General features: G+C 34.2%; 1 protein-coding gene across 4 annotated transcripts in view; it reads right to left on the bottom strand.

The window, feature by feature from the left end:
* agrn (agrin) overlaps window positions 1–18,015 on the bottom strand; it is a 506,995-nt gene that overhangs the window by 88,604 nt on the left and 400,376 nt on the right. For all 4 annotated transcript variants that reach the window (XM_061889588.1, XM_061889590.1, XM_061889587.1 and 1 more), the window contains one exon: window positions 6,431–6,556. In XM_061889588.1, coding sequence (XP_061745572.1) covers window positions 6,431–6,556 — 126 coding nt within the window. The remainder of the gene's footprint in view (window positions 1–6,430; window positions 6,557–18,015) is intronic.

Raw genomic sequence — 18,015 nt, forward strand, 5'->3', positions numbered from 1 at the left:
TTGACCTTTCTTTTAAATGTAAATATTTTTCTTTTTTTGAACAATTGTTTATTTATTACAAGTCAATTGTAAACAAAACCCAATTATTCATGATAAAATTTATATTTTTTAAAAATGTCTATGTAATGTTTTTTTTAATAATTTGTTTATTTGCAGTTTTTGAAAAACTATTTTAATCTTTTGACAGATTTAATATTTTATACATATTTTAGGGTTTTCAATTACTAAAAGTATGACTTTTTTGTTATTGGCAACTTTTTATCTTCACTATCTCCGATTAAATACAAGTCAATTGTGAAAGAAACGCGACGATTTGCGATTAAACATTTTGACCTTTCTTTTAAATTTAATTATTTTTCTTTTTTTAAACATTTGTTTATTTATTACAAGTCATTTGTGAACAAAACACAATTATTCACGCAAAAATGTATATTTTTAAAAATTTCTATGTAAGGTTTTTTTAAACATTTGTTTATTTGCAGTTTTTGGAAAAATATTTTAATATTTTGACAGCTTTAATATTTCATACATATTTTGAAGTTTTAAATGACTAAAACGGACTTTTTTGTTATTGGCAACTTTTTATCTTCTCTATTGCTGATTAAATACAAGTTAATTGTAAACAAAACACAGTTATTCACGATTAAATATTTAAAACAAAATGTTATATGTAAATAGCTTTCTTTTTTTAAACATTTGCTTATTAACAGTTTTTTTTAATATATATTTTAATCTTTTGACGGCTTTAATATTTTATACATATTTTAAGGTTTTCAATTACCAAAAGTATGACTTTTTCTTTTATTGGCAACATTTTATCTTCACTATCTCCGATTAAATACAAGTCAATTGTGAAAAAAATGCGACAATTTGCGATTAAACATTTTGACCTTTCTTTTCAATGTAAATATTTTTCTTTTTTTAAACATTTGTTTATTTAATACAAGTTAATTGTGAACAAAAAACAATTATGCACGATAACATATATATTTTTAAAAATTTCCATGTAATGTTTTTTTAAACATTTGTTTATTTGCCGTTTTGGGAAACATATTTTAAGATTTCGACAGCTTTAATATTTTATACATATTTTGAGGTTTTAAATTACTAAAACTATGATTTTTTTTGTTATTGGCAACTTTTTATATTCTCTATTACTGATTAAATACAAGTCAATTGTGAACAAAACGTGATTTATTATTTTAACCTTAATTCAAATCTTTTTTCTTTTTTTTTTTTTAAACATTTGTGTCACACTGTGGTGAGGGAAGTCCTGTTTTGAGGTTGTCTGGCAAACTTCCTGTCTTATTTTGAAAGTTCCAATCCTCCTCTCGTTTCAGGCCACTTGACTTTCCTCCTGTGTCACTGGTCTAATGTCTCTCCTGATTGCCTGAGTGAGCCCACCTGTGTCACCATCCCTCAAGTGTATATAGTCCTCGTCTGCCCCAGTCTTGTTGCAAGAGTATATTGTCTCGTCACGTACCGCCAGCCTTTGACCACAGCCTCGAACCAAGTTGATGAGTATTGTCTCGCTTTATTTATTGATTTCTTTGTTCCCTCTGAGAGAGTGATTTTTGTTTGCTAAAGCTTTCTGGTCAAGTCTTTTTGTGTCAATTTCATAGAGCCTTGCCTTCCCTTTTTCCTCCTCCTCTTTGAGCGCTTTAGTTTGCAGTCCTCTCAGCACTTTATAACATACTTTCTGTTTATATCTTCTCGGCTCCTCCGCATGAGTGATTTACCTTTTTTGAAGATAATCATTGATTGTTTTTGTTTGTTTTTTTGTTATTAGATTCGTGTAGAACTTTGCTATTGCCTTTTTCCTCCCTACGGAGTAATTTTCCATTTATTACCTTACGCCCTATGCTACGTATCTTTTTTGTAACTTGAATGTATCAAAGAGATTTTGTAGCCACTCTGTTTTAATCACTCTGTCCAAGAGATAGGAAAGAAAACTGTCTGAGTCAAGTGTCTCTCTTCTGCACCTGAGACCTCATTCTTGCCAAGACCTAACAGTTTAACATTTTTTGTGAACATTTTAATCTTTTGACAGCTTTAATATTTTAAAGATTTAAATGACTAAAACTAACTTTTTGTTAGACAACTTTTTACCTTCACTTTCGCTGATTAAATACAAGCGAATTGTGAATAAAACATAATTATTCCCGATTAAATATATTTTTTTAAATTACATGTAAATATTTTTATTTTTTAAACATTTAAGTATTTTGAAAAACAATTTATTGACAGTTTTAATTAATATGTTAAGGTTTTAAATGACAAACTGACTTTTTTTTGTTATTGGCAACTTTTTATCTTCACTATCTCTGATTTAAATAAAAGTTGTGAACAAAATGTGATTAACGTCTAAATTTTAATCTTTTTATTAAATCTAAATTTTTTCTTTTTTTAAAACTTTTTTTAGAGTTTTATTTTTTAAATTGAATCTTTTGACAGTTTTAATATTTTATACATATTTTAAGGTTTTAAATGACTAAAACTGATTTTTTGGGAGGGATTACTGGCAAACTTTTTGTATTCACTATTGCTGAATAAATAAAAGTTAGTTAATTGAACAAAACACGATTATTTGCCTTTTAATATTTTAGTATTTTTTTCAACAAAATATCCTTTTTTTTAAACAATTTATTTACATTTTTATGAACAATACTTTAATCTTTTGACAGCTTTAATATTTAATACATATTTTGAAGTTTTAAATGACAAACGGACTTTTTTCAAATAGCAGTTTTTTATCTCCACTATCGCAGATTGAATACAAGTCAATATCGATTAAAACATTGTATGTACATTTTTCTTTTTTTAAACATTTGTTTAATTTTCGGGAAAAATATTTAAATCTTTGGAGAGCTTTAATATTTTGTACATATTTTAATGTTTTAAATGACAAACTATTACCTTTTTTGGTTATTGGCAAACTTTTTATCTTCACCATTTCCGATTAAATACAATTAAATTGTGAACAAAACGCGATTAAGGATTAAATATGTTTGTCTTTTTTCAAATGTAATTATTTTTCTATTTTTAAACATTTGTTTACATTTTTTGGAAAAATATTTTAATCTTTTGACAGATTTGTTTCATGCATATTTTAAGGTTTTAAATGATAAACTGACTTTTTTTGTTATCGGCAACTTTTTATCTTCATTATTTCCAATCAAATACAAGTTTACTGTGAACAAAAGACTATTTGCGATTGAATATTTAAAAAACATTTTTTTCAATGTTAATATTCTTTTTTTAATCATTTGTTATTTACAGTTTTTTGTAAAATATTTTAATCTTTTGACCGCTTTAATATTTTATACATAATTGAAGATTTTAAATGACTAAAAGTATTACCTTTTTTGGTTATTGGCAACTTTTTATTTTCACTATCTCCGAATAAATACAAGTTAATTGTGAACAAACAGCAATTATTCATGATTTAATGTTACTCTTTTTTCAAATGTAAATATTTTTCTATTTTTAAACATCTGTTTGTTTAAATTTTTTGGAAAAATATTTTAATCTTTTCACAGCTTTATTATTCCATACATATTTTAAGGTTTTAAATGACTAAAACTATGACTTTTTTTTTGTTGACAACTTTTTATCTTCACTATTTCCGATTTAAATACAAGTTCACGATAATGAAGATTAAAAGTTGCCAATAACAAAAAAGTCATAGTTTTAGTCAAACAAAACTTTAAAAATATGTATGAAATATTAAAACTGTCTAAAGACTAAAATGTTTCCCAAAAATTCAAACATGTTAAAAAAAAAAATAATAATTGCATTTGAAAAAAGGTTAAAACTGATCGTGAATAATCGCGTTTTGTTCACATTTAACTTGTAATAATAAACAAATGTTTAAAAAAAGAAAAAATATTTCCTTAAAAAAAAAAAAGATTTCAAATGTTAAATCGCAAATCATCACATTATTTGTGATTAAATAGTTTAAAAAAAATTCTATGTAAATTTGTCTTTTTTTAAACATCGGTTTATTAAAAGTTTTTGAAAAATATTGTAATCTTAAGAGCTTTGATATTTTATACATTTAAGGCTTTAAATGACAAAACTATGACTTTTTTTTTTTGTTATTGGCAAACTTTATCCTCAAGTACCACACACACATACACGCACACACTCACTCTTTTGTGACAGGATTATATTTTCCAGTCGTGACAAACGTCGGCCATATTCTGTCCCGCCGTGAAGATTTGTTGACTTCCTATCCATCTGCTCCTATTTTGAGGGAGGAGATGATTGAGGAGGAGCAGCTGCCGGTCTGTTTGTTTACCACAGATGGCGGAACATTAGTGGACTCCAAATACAAACATTCCCCCGGAATCCCCCCCCCAAAAAATATGTGTTAGGTTCATTAATCATATCGTTTGGAAATATGAGCAAAAAGCCGTCCATGGCGTTTTTACTCGTATGGGTTCTTCATTCATCACTCCAAACAATGTTTGAAAGTTTTACAATATAACTAAAACAATTCTTACTAAAGTGTTCAATGTGTGATGTTTGTAGGAGTATCTTCATGCTTATTTGTACATGCTATCGTAATGTCTTCAAGCTCAATAGCATTAGCTATTATGCCAACATGTTTACGAGTTATTCATAACTTTCAGTTTCACTTTCACAAATTCCTCAGTAAATTCACCTAAACGTCACCGTGGAGTTATTGAGTCTGTTTAGCTGATTGGAGAGCTAGCTTGCGCAGCTACTGGGTCCATGACCATGATTTCTGTTTTGTTTGATCGGCTATTTTACTGCCGTGTTATAGACACCATTTGGAAACAATTAAGGTATGCAAATAAACATTTACAGAATATATCTGTGTAAATAACTAATTTCACAATGTATATGTAATATATATCTGCAGCTTACAGTCTAGTGTGAATAATACATGGAGATATTCTTATCTCTATAATTCAGTGGGTGTGGCTAAAATATAGAAATCATTTTTAGCTCTGCAATTCAGTGGGTGTGGCTTATAGTCCCATGCGGCTAATATTTGGGGACAAATTATCCCTGGGATTTAGTGGGTGTGCTTATAGTCGGGTGCGGCCAATACATGGAAACATATTTTTTTTTCTGTAGAATTTAGTGGGTGCGGCTTATAGTCCGGTGGGGCTAATGTGTGGAAAATATTTTTATCTGTGAAATTTAGTGGGTGTGGCTTATAGCCCGGTGCGGCTAAAACATGGAAACATATTTTTATCTCAGGGATTCAGTGGGTGGGTGCGGCTTATAGTTTGGTGTGGCTAATATATGGAAAATATTTCTATCTGTAGCATATATGGGGTGCGGCTAATATATGGAAAAAATATTTTTATCGATAGAATTTAGTGGGTGTGGATTAGAGTCGGGTGAGGCTAATATATGGAAACAAATATCTGTAGAATTTAGTGGGTGTGGCTTATAGTCGGGTGTGGCTAATATACAGAAAATATTTTTATCTGTAGAATTTAGTGGGTGTAGATTATAGTTGGGTGAGGCTAATAAATGGAAAATATTTATCGCTGGAATTTAGTGGGTGTGGCTTATAGTCAGCTGCGGCTAATATATGGAAGAAAAATATCTGTAGAATTCAGTGGGTGTGGCTTATAGTTTGGTGTGACTAATATATGGAAAATATTTGTATCCGTGGAATTTAGGGGGTGCGGCTGTAGTCCGGTGCGGCTTATATATGGAAAAAATATTTGTATCTGTAGAATTTAGTGGGTGTGGATTATAGTCAGGTGAGGCTAATATATGGAAACAAATATCTGTAGAATTTAGTGGGTGTGGCTTATAGTCGGGTGTGGTTAATATATGGAAAAAATATCTATCTGTAGAATTTAGTGGGTGTGGATTATTGTCAGGTGAGACTAATACATGGGAAATATTTTTATCTCTAGAATTTAGTGGGTGTGGCTTATAGTCGGGTGTGGCTAATATAGGGAAAACATATTTTTGAATTTAGTGGGTGTGGCTTATAGTTGGGTGCGGCTAATATATTGAAACATTTTCTTATCTCTGGGCTTTAGTGGGTGCGGCTTATTGTCTGGTGCGGCTAATATATGGAAAAATGATCTGTAGACTTTAGTGGGTGCGGCTTATTGTCGGGTGTGGCTGATATATGGAAAAAATATTTTTATCTGTAGAATTTTTAGTGGGTGTGGATTATAGTCGGGTGAGGCTAATATACGGAACAATGTTTTTATTTGTAGAATTTAGTGGTTGCGGCTTATAGTTCGGTGTGGCTAATATATAGAAAAATATTTTTACCTGTAGAATTTAGTGGGTGTGGCTTATAGTCCGGTGCGGCTAAAATATATGGAAACATATTTTTATCTCTAGAATTTAGTGGGTGTGGCCTGTAGTCCAGTGTACTCTGTAGTCTAGAAAAAACGGTAATATCATTTGATGATATTGAACTTACGTGGACAGTTGGATCCTTCCGATGAATTAGACGCGGTCTCACCGTCAGGACAGCAACCAAAGTCCGAGGTGTCACATGACGGGGCGTGGTCAGCGGCGGGTATAGAACTGCCTGATGTTGTGGCACCTGAAGGGAAGAGAATTACAACACCTTAACAAACATTGTGCAAAATAGTATAATAATCATCTCTTCGGGGGCATTTGCAGCACACAGCTGGGCTACTAAACACTGTTCGAAAGAAACATAAACAAGTGGACTAAAAGAGACATAAACAAGAGAAACATAAACAGCTGGACTAAAAGAGACATAAAGAGAAACATAAACAACTGGACTAAATCAAACATAAACAAAAGAAACATAGACAAGTGGACTAAAAGAGACAAACGAGAAACATAAAGAACTGGACTAAAAGAGACAAACAAGAGAAATATAAATAACTAGACTAAAAGAGACAAACGAGAAACGCAAACACGTGGACTATAAGAGACACAAACAAGTGGACTAAAAGAGACATAAACAAGAAGCATAAACATGTGGACTAAAAGAGACAACCAAAAGAAACATAAACAAGAGAAACATGAACAAATGGACTAAAAGAGACAAACGAGAAAACCAAAGTGGACTTAAAGTGACAAACAAAATAAACGGGGCGGCATAGCTCGGTTGGTAGGGTGGCCGTGCCAGCGACTTGAGGGTTGCAGGTTCAATTCCCGCTTCCGCCATCCTAGTCACTGCCGTTGTGTCCTTGGGCAAGACACTTTACCCACCTGCTCCCAGTGCCACCCACACTGGTTTAAATGTAACTTAGATATTGGGTGTCACTATGTAAAGCGCTTTGAGTCACTAGAGAAAAGCGCTATATAAATATAATTCACTTCACTTCACTTCAAACAAACAAGTAGACTAAAATAGACAAACAAGAGAAACATAAACAAGTGGACTAAAAGAAACAAAGAGAAACAAACAAGTGGACTAAAAAAGACATAAACAAGAGATACATAAACTGGAATAAAAGAGACAAGAGAAAAATAAACAAGTGGACTAAAAGAAACATAAACAAGAGAAACATAAACAAGTGGACCAAAAGATAAATAAAAAAGAGAAACCTAAACAAATGGACTAAAAGAGACATAAAAAAGAGAAACCTAAACAAGTGGACTAAAAGAAACATAAACAAGAGAAACATAAACAAGTGGACCAAAAGATACATAAAAAAGAGAAACCTAAACAAATGGACTAAAAGAGACATAAACAAGAGAAACATAAACAAGTGGACCAAAAGATACATAAACAAGAGAAACCTAAACAAATGGACTAAAAGAAACATAAACAAGAGAAACATTAACAAGCGGACTAAAAGAGACATAAAAAAGAGAAACCTAAACAAGTGGACTAAAAGAGACATAAAAAAGAGAAACCTAAACAAGTGGACTAAAAGAGACATAAACAAAAAATACATAAACAAGTTGACTAAGAGTAAACAGGTGAAAAGTAATAAGATGCAAAGTTGCCATGGACACTGTTTTTTTTTTTTTTAAATTACCTGGGGATACACCTGGGGATAGGTTGATTGGCAACACTAAAAATTGGCCCTAGTGTGTGAATGTGAGTGTGAATGTTGTCTGTCTATCTGTGTTGGCCCTGCGATGAGGTGGCGACTTGTCCAGGGTGTACCCCGCCTTCCGCCCGATTGTAGCTGAGATAGGCGCCAGCGACCCCAGAAGGGAATAAGCGGTAGAAAATGGATGGATGGATGGATGGAATTATTAAAGCTCCAAATACTTCCCATCAAATGTTTTTTGAAGTAAATATTGAATATTTTGTTTTTGGAAAAACAAAAAGAAAAAGTTATCTTTGACAAAAAAGGCATAAAACTAACCAAAAAAAATACATTTATTTTATTTTTAATGTAGAATCGAGGGATGGATATGAAGTTCATCGAGAGATTTAAGTGTTGAAAAAAAATATAATTTTTAACACTTTTAGGAGTGGGACCCTTTTGGATGCCCAATTATTTTCTTACCGTCAAACAATAATGAATAAAAATAAATGCTGTTTTGGATTATTGACATATTTAAGACTCCAATTACCTCACACCAAATATTACACTTTAAAATAGTTTTTGGGAAAAAATTCCATATTTTGTGTTTTTGGTATAAAAAAAAAAATAAATAAAATATATATATATATATATATATATATATATATATATATATATATATATATATACAGTGTATATATATATATATATATATATATATATATATATATTCTGTTATAAAAAGGGTATAAAACATAAAAACAACTTTATAACGACAGATGGACCTGAAGTTGATCAACAGATTTAAGTGTAGGTTAATAAAATAAAACGATAAATTATATTAATAATAATATTAATAATAATAATATCTAATTTATTTAAAACATATATTCTATGACTGAAACCCTTTTGGTCAAACTTACATAAATAAATTAAATACATATGTATGTATATGTGTATATATGTGTATGTATGTATGTGCGTGTACTTGATGCACATACTATTAGCATGATCATATTAGCTTTTTTAGTTATTTTTGAAGGTATACAACTCAGGGTCAGATATTTTGGTATTTGATGCATGCTCACTGTTAGCATACTAACATTAGCATGTTAGCTTTTTCTAAACTATTTTTGAAGGTATTCAAATCAAGGTCAGATATTTTTGTACTTGATGTATGCTCACTGTTAGCATGATAACATTAGCACATTAGCTTTTTTAGATATTTTGAAGGTATACAATTCACGGTCAGATATTTTGGTAGGTGACATATGCTCACTGTTAGCATACTAACATTAGCATATTAGCTATTTTTGAAGGTATACAACTCAGACTCAGATATTTTGGTATGTAAGGCATGCTCACTGTTAGCATATTAACATTAGCATATTAGCTTTTTTTTATAGCATTTTTTGAAGGCATACAACTCAGTCAGATATTTTGGTAATTGATGTATGCTCACTGTTAGCATGATAACATTGGCATATTAGCTTGTTTAGCTATTTTGAAGGTATTCAACTCAGGGTCAGATATTTTGGTACGTGATGTATGCTCACTGTTAGCAAACTAACATTAGCATATTAGCTTTTTTTGAAGGTATACAACTCGGGGTGAGATATTTTGGTAGGTGATGTATGCTCAGTGTTAGCATACTAACATTAGCATATTAGCTTTTTTTGAAGGTATACAACTCAGTCAGACATTTTGGTATGTGACGCATGCTCGCTCATATTTATTGTTAGCACGACTAAATGTCGACACGTGTAAGCTCCACCCCCTGATGCCTTTGGGAGTCACGCTTGACAACAAGCCTACAGCTCTGGCTTTTAGCTCATTGGTTAGCGCCCTCGACTATTAAATCCGTGCACCCTGGCGCCAGTGTCACACATGCTGAGAACATAAAGACGGTAAAGGCTCCACCTCCATCTTCTCTAATGAGGTGTTTCCACACAGTTGAGGGAGATGATAAATAATGCAAACAGCGAGGTGGTTCAGGCGGTAGCACTCATGGATGGCGGTCACAGTGAAAAGGAGGCTGGGGGCTTACTGGGCATCTGTTGGCTCTACAGAATTATGGTCTGGAGAGTAGAGGGACTCCACTGTGAGGAACAATCTCACTCACACACTGCTCCTCTGCATGATTTATAAAATATACTTATGCAAATGTGCTCCTGTAATGAACTAGTTGCCTCAAACTTGACTGACCTTCCCTTCATTTGATTCTTTTTCTACTCTTTCTCTTTCTTGTGTTGACATTTGTAATATTTGTTGACATTTATTGACATGACCATTTTTTATGCTCTTATTTTGTCACCTTTACACACATTTGACGTATTTTATCTGTAAATAGGAACGGCATTTTGATTTCACATTTGAGATTTTCTTACATATTTAACTTTCGTAAAAAAAAAAAAACATGGCATTGTTTTATTTACAGTAATTTAGAGTAAGAACTACTGTAAATTTTAATAATGAAATTAAATAAAAGACCTAATGAAATTAGATTTTCTTATTTAAACGGGGATAGCAAGTTCATTCTGTGTCATACTAGATCATTTCGCGATATTGCCATATTTTTGCTGAAAAGATTTAGTAGAGAAGATCGACGATAAAGTTTGCAACTTTTGGTGCTGATAAAAAAGCCTTGCCTTTACCGGAAGTCGCAGACGATGACGTCACAAGTGTGAAGGCCCCTCACTTCCTCGCATTGTTTTTAATGGGAGGCTCCAGCAGCAAGAGCTATTCGGACCGAGAAAATGTAAATTTCCCCATTAATTTGAGCGAGGTTGAAAGATTCGTGTTTAAGGATATTGATAGCGACAGACTATTAAAAAAAAAAGCGATTGCATTGGGACGGATTCAGATGTTTTTAGACACATTTACTAGGACAATTCTGGGAGATCCCTTATCTTTCTATTGTGTTGCTAGTGTTTTAGTGAGTTTAATAGTACTTGATAGTCGGAGGGCTGTGTCCACGGGTGTCTTGAGGCCAGTGTCAGAGGGAAGTCGACGGCAGCTGTATGGACGGCGCAAGCTCAGCTGATCTCCGGTAAAGGGCGACTTTTTACCACAATTTTCTCACCGAAAACTGCTGGTTGACATTTGGTCGGGATCCATGTTCGCTTGTCTGCTCTGATGCATAGTAAAGCTTCACCTCCGGGAATTCTAAACAAGGAACCACCGTGTGTTTGTGTGGCTAAAGGCTAAAGCTTCCTAACTCCATCTTTCTACTTTGACTTCTCCATTATTAATTGAACAAATTGCAAAAGATTCAGCAACACAGATGTCCAAAATACTGTGTAATTATGCGATTAAAGCAGACGACTTTTAGCTGTGTGTGTGCGCAGCGCTAATATTTCCTTACAGTCCGTGACGTCACGCGTACGCGTCATCATTCCACGACGTTTTCAACAAGAAACCCGCGGGATATTTAAAATTGCAATTTGGTGAACTAAAAAGGCCGTATTGGCATGTGTTGCAATGTTAATATTTCATCATTGATATATAAACTATCAGACTGTGTGGTCAGTAGTAGTGGGTTTCAGTAGGCCTTTAAGTAATAAAATTCTGGCAATTTAAAAAAAAAAAATTTTACCAAAAAATCTACAGATTTTTCTATTTTTGCAGTGTCGTGCAAATCTGTTATACCCCCTCCAGGAAGAAGAACATATTTTGTGCCCCCCAATAAATAGTATCATGTGTTTATTAAAAAGTTGTAAGTACACCTCTGCATACATGTTTTTCTTTAGCATTAAAGAAAACCACACAGTGGTCTTTCCTCATCCACATATTATGGCGTAGGAATTTTCTTTTCACAATTTATCATCGCCTATATGTGTAGTAGCTGTCATTTTAACCACAACTTATTTGGTCAAAGTCCCTAGGAGGAATTTGTTAAACTACCACCCCTTTTTTTTTTCCACACAAAAATGGCAAAAAAAACCATCAGATCAAAGTTTGGCGCCATACCACACCCACATCTCATGGCGTACACAAAATTTGACGGCAATTTATCATCACCTATATGTGTAGTATCTGTCATTTTAACTGTGACTTATTTGGTCAAAGTCCCTAGGAGGAGATTTTTAAAGTATAACCCATTTTAACAGCAAAAAAATATCAAAAAACTGTCAAAGCAAAGTTTTACGAGATGTCACGCCCACATCTTATGATGTACACATGTTTCTGCAATTTATCATCACCTATATGTGTAGTATCTGTTATTTAAACAACAACTTATTTGGTCAAAGTCCCGAGGTGGAGTTAGTTAAGTACGACCCCTTTTTTAAACCCAAAATTGGCCATAAACCATTAGAGCCAAGTTTGGCGCCACACCACGCCCACATCTTATGGCGTAGGAATTTTTTTGGCGCAGTTTATCATAGCCTATATGTGTAGTATCTGTCATTTTAACTGTGACTTATTTGGTAAAAGTCCCTAGGAGAAGTTTGTTAAAGTACCACCCTTTTTTTGAAGTTAAAAAATGGCCAAAAACCATCGGAGCAAAGTTTGGCGCCATTCCACGCCCACATCTTATGGTGTAAGATTTTTTTCCCCCCGTAATTTAGCATCACCTATATGTGTAGTTTCTGAAATTTCAATCACAACTCATTTGGTCAAAGTCCCTATGAGGAGTTAGTTAAAGTAAGACCCCCTTTTTTTGCTAAAAAATGGCCAAAAACCATTGGAGCAAAGTTTGGCGCCATGCCAAGCCCACATCTTATGATTTAGGATTTTTTTCCCCCGCAATTTATCATCACCTATATGTGCAGTATCTGTCATTTTAACCATGACTTATTTGGTCTAAGTCCCTAGGAGGAATTTGTTGAAGTACGACCCTTTTTTTCCCTGCAAAAAATTACCAAAAGCCATCAGAGCAAAGTTTGGTGCTATACCACGCCCACATCTTTTGTCGTACAAATTCTTTTTTCCGCAATTTATCATCGCCTATATGTGTAGTATTTGTCATTTTAACCGTGACTCATTAGGTCAAAGTCCCTAGGAACAGTTTGTTAAAATAAGACCCCTTTTTTCTTGCAAAAAATGTCCAAAAACCATCGGAGCAAAGTTTGGCACCACGCCCACATCTTGCGGCGTACAAATAGTTTTTTTGTAGTTTTAATCACCTATATGTGTCATGTTTGTCATTTTAACCGTGACTTATTTGGTCAAAGTCCCTAGGAGGAGTTTGTTAAAGTACAACCCTTTTTTTTTTGCAAAAAATGGTCGAAAGCTATCGCAGCAAAGTTTGGTGCCCTACCACGCCCACATCTTATGTCGTACAATTTTTTTTTCTCCCCAATTTATCATTGCCTATATGTGTAGTATCTGTCATTTGAACCGTGACTCATTAGGTCAAAGTCCCTAGGAGGAGTTTGTTAAAATAAGACCCTTTTTCTTGCAAAACATTTCCAAAAACCATCGGAGCAAAGTTTGGCACCACGACCACATCTTACGGCGTACAAATGATTTTTTCACTGTTCATAACCAACTATATGTGTAGTATGTCATTTTAATCGTGACTCATTTGGTCAAAGTCACTAGGAAGAGTTTTTTTTTTTAAGAATAACCCCTTTTTTTAGCTAAAAAATGCCCAAAAACCATCGGAGCAAAGATTTGGCGCCATGCCAAGCCCACATCTTATGGTGTAGGATTTTTTTCCCCGCAATTTATCATTGACTGTATATGTAGTAGCTGTAATTTTAACTGTGGTTTATTTGGTCAAAGTCCCTAGGAGAAGTTTGTTAAAGTACCACCCTTTTTTTAAGTTAAAAAATGGCCAAAAACCATCGGAGCAAAGTTTGGCGCCATTCCACGGGCACATCTTATGGTGTAAGATTTTTTTTCTCCGTAATGTATCATCACCTATATGTGCAGTATCTGTCATTTTAATTGTGACTTATTTGGTCAAAGTCCCTAGGAGGAGTTAGTTAAAGTATGACCCTTTTTTCTGCTAAAAAATGGCCAAAAACCATCGGAGCAAAGATTGGCGCCACACCACGACCACATCTTACGACGTACAAATTATTTTTTCGCAGTTTATAATCAACTATATGTGTAGTATTTGTCATTTTAACCGTGACTTATTCGGTCAAAGTCACTAGGAAGAGTTTTTTTTTTAAGAATGACCCCTTTTTTAGCTAAAAAATGGCCAAAAACCATCAGAGCAAAGATTGGCGCCACGCCCACATCTTATGGTGTAGGAATTATTTTTTAGCATTTTATCATCACCTATACGTGTATTATTTGTCATTTTAACTGTGACTTATTTGGTCAAAGTCCCTAGGAGGAGTTTGTTAAAGTAAGACCTTGTTTTTAAGTTAAAAACTATAAGAGCCAAGTTTGGCGCCACACCACGCCCACATCTTATGGCGCAGGAATTTTTTTTCCGCAATATATTATCACCTCTACGTGTAGTATATGTCATTTTAACCGTGACTTATTTGGTCAAGTTCCCTAGGAGGAGTTTGTCAAAGTACAATCCTTTTTTTCTTGCAAAAAATGTCAAAAAACAATCAGAGCTAAGTTTGGGGCCATACCACGCACACATCTTATGGCGCAGGATTTTTTTTTTTTTGCGCAATATATTATCACCTATATGTGTAGTATCTGTCATTCGAACCGTGACTTATTTGGTCAAAGTTCCTAGGAGGAGTTTGTCAAAGTACAATCCTTTTTTCTTGCAAAAAATGTCAAAAAACAATCAGAGCAAAATTTGGTGCCATACCACGCCCACATCTTATGGCATACAAATTCTTATATCGCAGTCTATCATCGACTATATGTGTACTATCTGTAATTTAAATCGTGGCTTATTTGGTCAAAGTCCCTAGGAGGAGTTTGTCAAAGTATGACCCTTTTTTCTTGCAAAAAATGTCAAAAAACAATCAGAGCAAAGTTTGGGGCCATACCACGCCCACATCTTATGGCGCAGGATTTTTTTTTTTGCGCAATATAATATCACCTATATGTGTAGTATCTGTCATTTGAACCGTGACTTATTTGGTCAAAGTTCCTAGGAGGACTTTATTAAAGTATGACACTTTTTTTTTCTTGCAAAAATTGGCCAAAAACCATCGGAGCAAAGTTTGGTGCCACAACACGCCCACATCTTATGGCGTAGGAATTTTGTCGCAGTTTATCATCACCTATATGTGTAGTATTTGTTATTTTAACTATTTGGTCAAAGTCCCTGCGAGGAGTTTTTTTAAAGTAAGACCCTTTTTCCTTGCAAAAATTGGCCAAAAACCATCGGAGCAAAGTTTAGTGCCACAACACGCCCACATCTTATGGCGTAGGAATTTTGTCGCAGTTTATCATCACCTATATGTGTAGTATTTGTTATTTTAACTATTTGGTCAAAGTCCCTGCGAGGAGTTTTTTTAAAGTAAGACCCTTTTTCCTTGCAAAAAATGGCCAAAAACCATCGCAGCAAAGTTTTATGGCGTAGGAATTTTCCCCCCCACAATTTATCATCGGCTATTTGTGTTATTTTAACCACAAATTATTTGGTCAAAGTCCCTAGGTGGAGTTAGTTAAAGTACGACCCTTTTTTCTTGCATAAAAAGGCTAAAAACAATCGGAGCAGAGTTTGGTGCCATACCACGCCCACATATTATGGTGTACAAATTAATTTTTCACAGTTTATCATCACCTATATGTGTAGTATCTGTCATTTTAACCTTGACTTATTTGGTCAAAGTCCCTAGTAGGAGTTGTTAGTTAAAGTAAAGTACCACCCATTTTTTTCTTGCAAAAAACCATCGGAGCAAAGTTTTGCCCCATACCACGGCCACATCTTATGGCGTACCTATATGTGTAGTTTGTGTTATTTTAACCATGACTCATTTGGTCAAAGTCCCTAGGAGGAGTTCGTTAAAGTGCGACCCCTTTTTTAAACCAAAAATTGGCCCAAAACCATAAAAGCCAAGTTTGGTGCCACACCACGCCCACATCTTATGGTGTAGGAATTTTTTTTTCACATTTTATCGTCACATATACGTGCAGTATTTGTCATTTTAACTGTGACTTATTTGGTCAAAGTCCCTAGGAGGAGTTTGTCAAAGTAAGACCCTTTTTAAAAGTAAAAAAATGGCCACAAACTATGAGAGCCAAGTTTGGCGACACACCACGACCACATCTTATGGCGCAGGAATTTTTTTCCCCCTTTATATTATCACCTATATGTGTAGTATATTTCATTTTTACCGTGACTTATTTGGTCAAAGTCCCTAGGAGGAGTTTGTTAAAGTATGACCCTTTTTTCTTGCAAAAAATATCAAAAAACAATCGGAGCAAAGTTTGGTGCCATGTCACGCCCACATCTTATGGTGTAGGATTTGTTTCCCGGCAATTTATAATCACCTATATGTGTAGTATCTGTCATTATAACCACAACTCATTTGGTCGAAGTCCCTAGGTGAAATTTGTTAAAATACGACCCTTTTTTTCTTGCAAAAATTGGCCAAAAACCATCGGAGCAAAGTTTGGCGCCACACCACGACCACATCTTATGGCATAGGAATATTTTTTTTGCAGTTTATCATTACCTATATGTGTACTATTTGTCATTTTAACCTTTGACTTATTTGGTCAAAGTCCCTGCGAGGAGTTTTTTAAAGTATGACGCTTTATCCTTGCAAAAAAGGTCAAAAAACAATCAGAGCAAAGTTTGGTGCCATACCACGCCCACATCTTATGGCGTACAAATTCTTTTATCGCAGTTTATCATCGACTATATGTGTAGTATTTGTCATTTTAATGGTGACTTATTTGGTCAAAGTCCCGAGTAGGAGTTGTTAAAGTACCACCCATTTTTTCTTGCAAAAATTGGCAAAAAACCATCGGAGCAAAGTTTTGCCCCGTACCACGGCCACATCTTATGGCGTAGGATTTTTTTCTCTCTCGCAATTTATCATCATCTGTGTTTGTAGTTTCTCTTATTTTAACCACAACTCATTTGGTCAAAGTCGCTAGGAGGAGTTCGTTAAAGTGCGACCCCTTTTTTAAACCAAAGATTGGCCAAAAACCATACCACGGCTACATCATCTGGTGTAGGAATTATTTTTTCGCAGTTTATCATCGACTATATGTGTAGTATTTGTCATTTTAACTGTGACATATTTGGTCAAAGTCCCTAGGAGGAGTTTGTTAAGGTAAGACCTTTTTAAGTTAAAAAATGGCCAAAAACTATAAGAGCCAAGTTTGGCGCCACACCACGCCCACATCTTATGGCGCAGGAATTTTTTTTCCGCAATATATTATCACCTATATGTGTAGTATCTGTCATTTTAACCGTGACTTATTTGGTCAAAGTCCCTAGGAGGAGTTTGTTAAAGTACGACACTTTTTTTCTTGCAAAAAATGTCCAAAAACAATCAAAGCAAAGTTTGGTGCCATACCACGCCCACATCTTATGGCGTACAAATTCTTTTTTCGCAGTTTATCATCGACTATATGTGTAGTATCTGTCATTTTAACCGTGACCTATTTGGTCAAAGTCCCTAGGAGGAGTTTGATAAAGTACCACCCCTATTTAAAACCCCAAATTGGCCAAAAACCATAAGAACCAAGTTTGGCGCCATACCCTGCCACATCTTATGGTGTAGGAATTATTTTGTCGCAGTTTATCATCACCTAAATGTGTAGTATTTGTCATTTTACTGTGACTTATTTGTTCAAAGTCCCTAGGAGCAATTTGTTAAAGTATCACCCCTTTTTTTTTTGGCCGAAAAATGTTAGACAAAAAAAACAAGAGTGCCGACTTCCTGTCCATTTTCAGGTATGGGTTCTTGGGTCTCTTTTGTGCGTCCTGTCATGACGGACGTATCCTGTGGTTTTTGTGTCGATACGTGAGACCGGTAGGAGGAGCTACGTTTTTTTACTTCCTATGGTGGCGCTAGAGAGGCAATTTTGAAAAGTCATTTTCAGGACCCCCCCCAGCCCAAATATACAGTATTTTGTCATATCTGACACAGCTGGGAGATATACAGTCTCTGGTCATATCTGACAAACATCTGGGGACTTCTCCAGCATGTTAGGAGCC

The sequence above is a fragment of the Nerophis ophidion genome, linkage group LG27 (genome assembly GCF_033978795.1).
Source record: "Nerophis ophidion isolate RoL-2023_Sa linkage group LG27, RoL_Noph_v1.0, whole genome shotgun sequence".
NCBI lineage: Eukaryota > Metazoa > Chordata > Actinopteri > Syngnathiformes > Syngnathidae > Nerophis > Nerophis ophidion.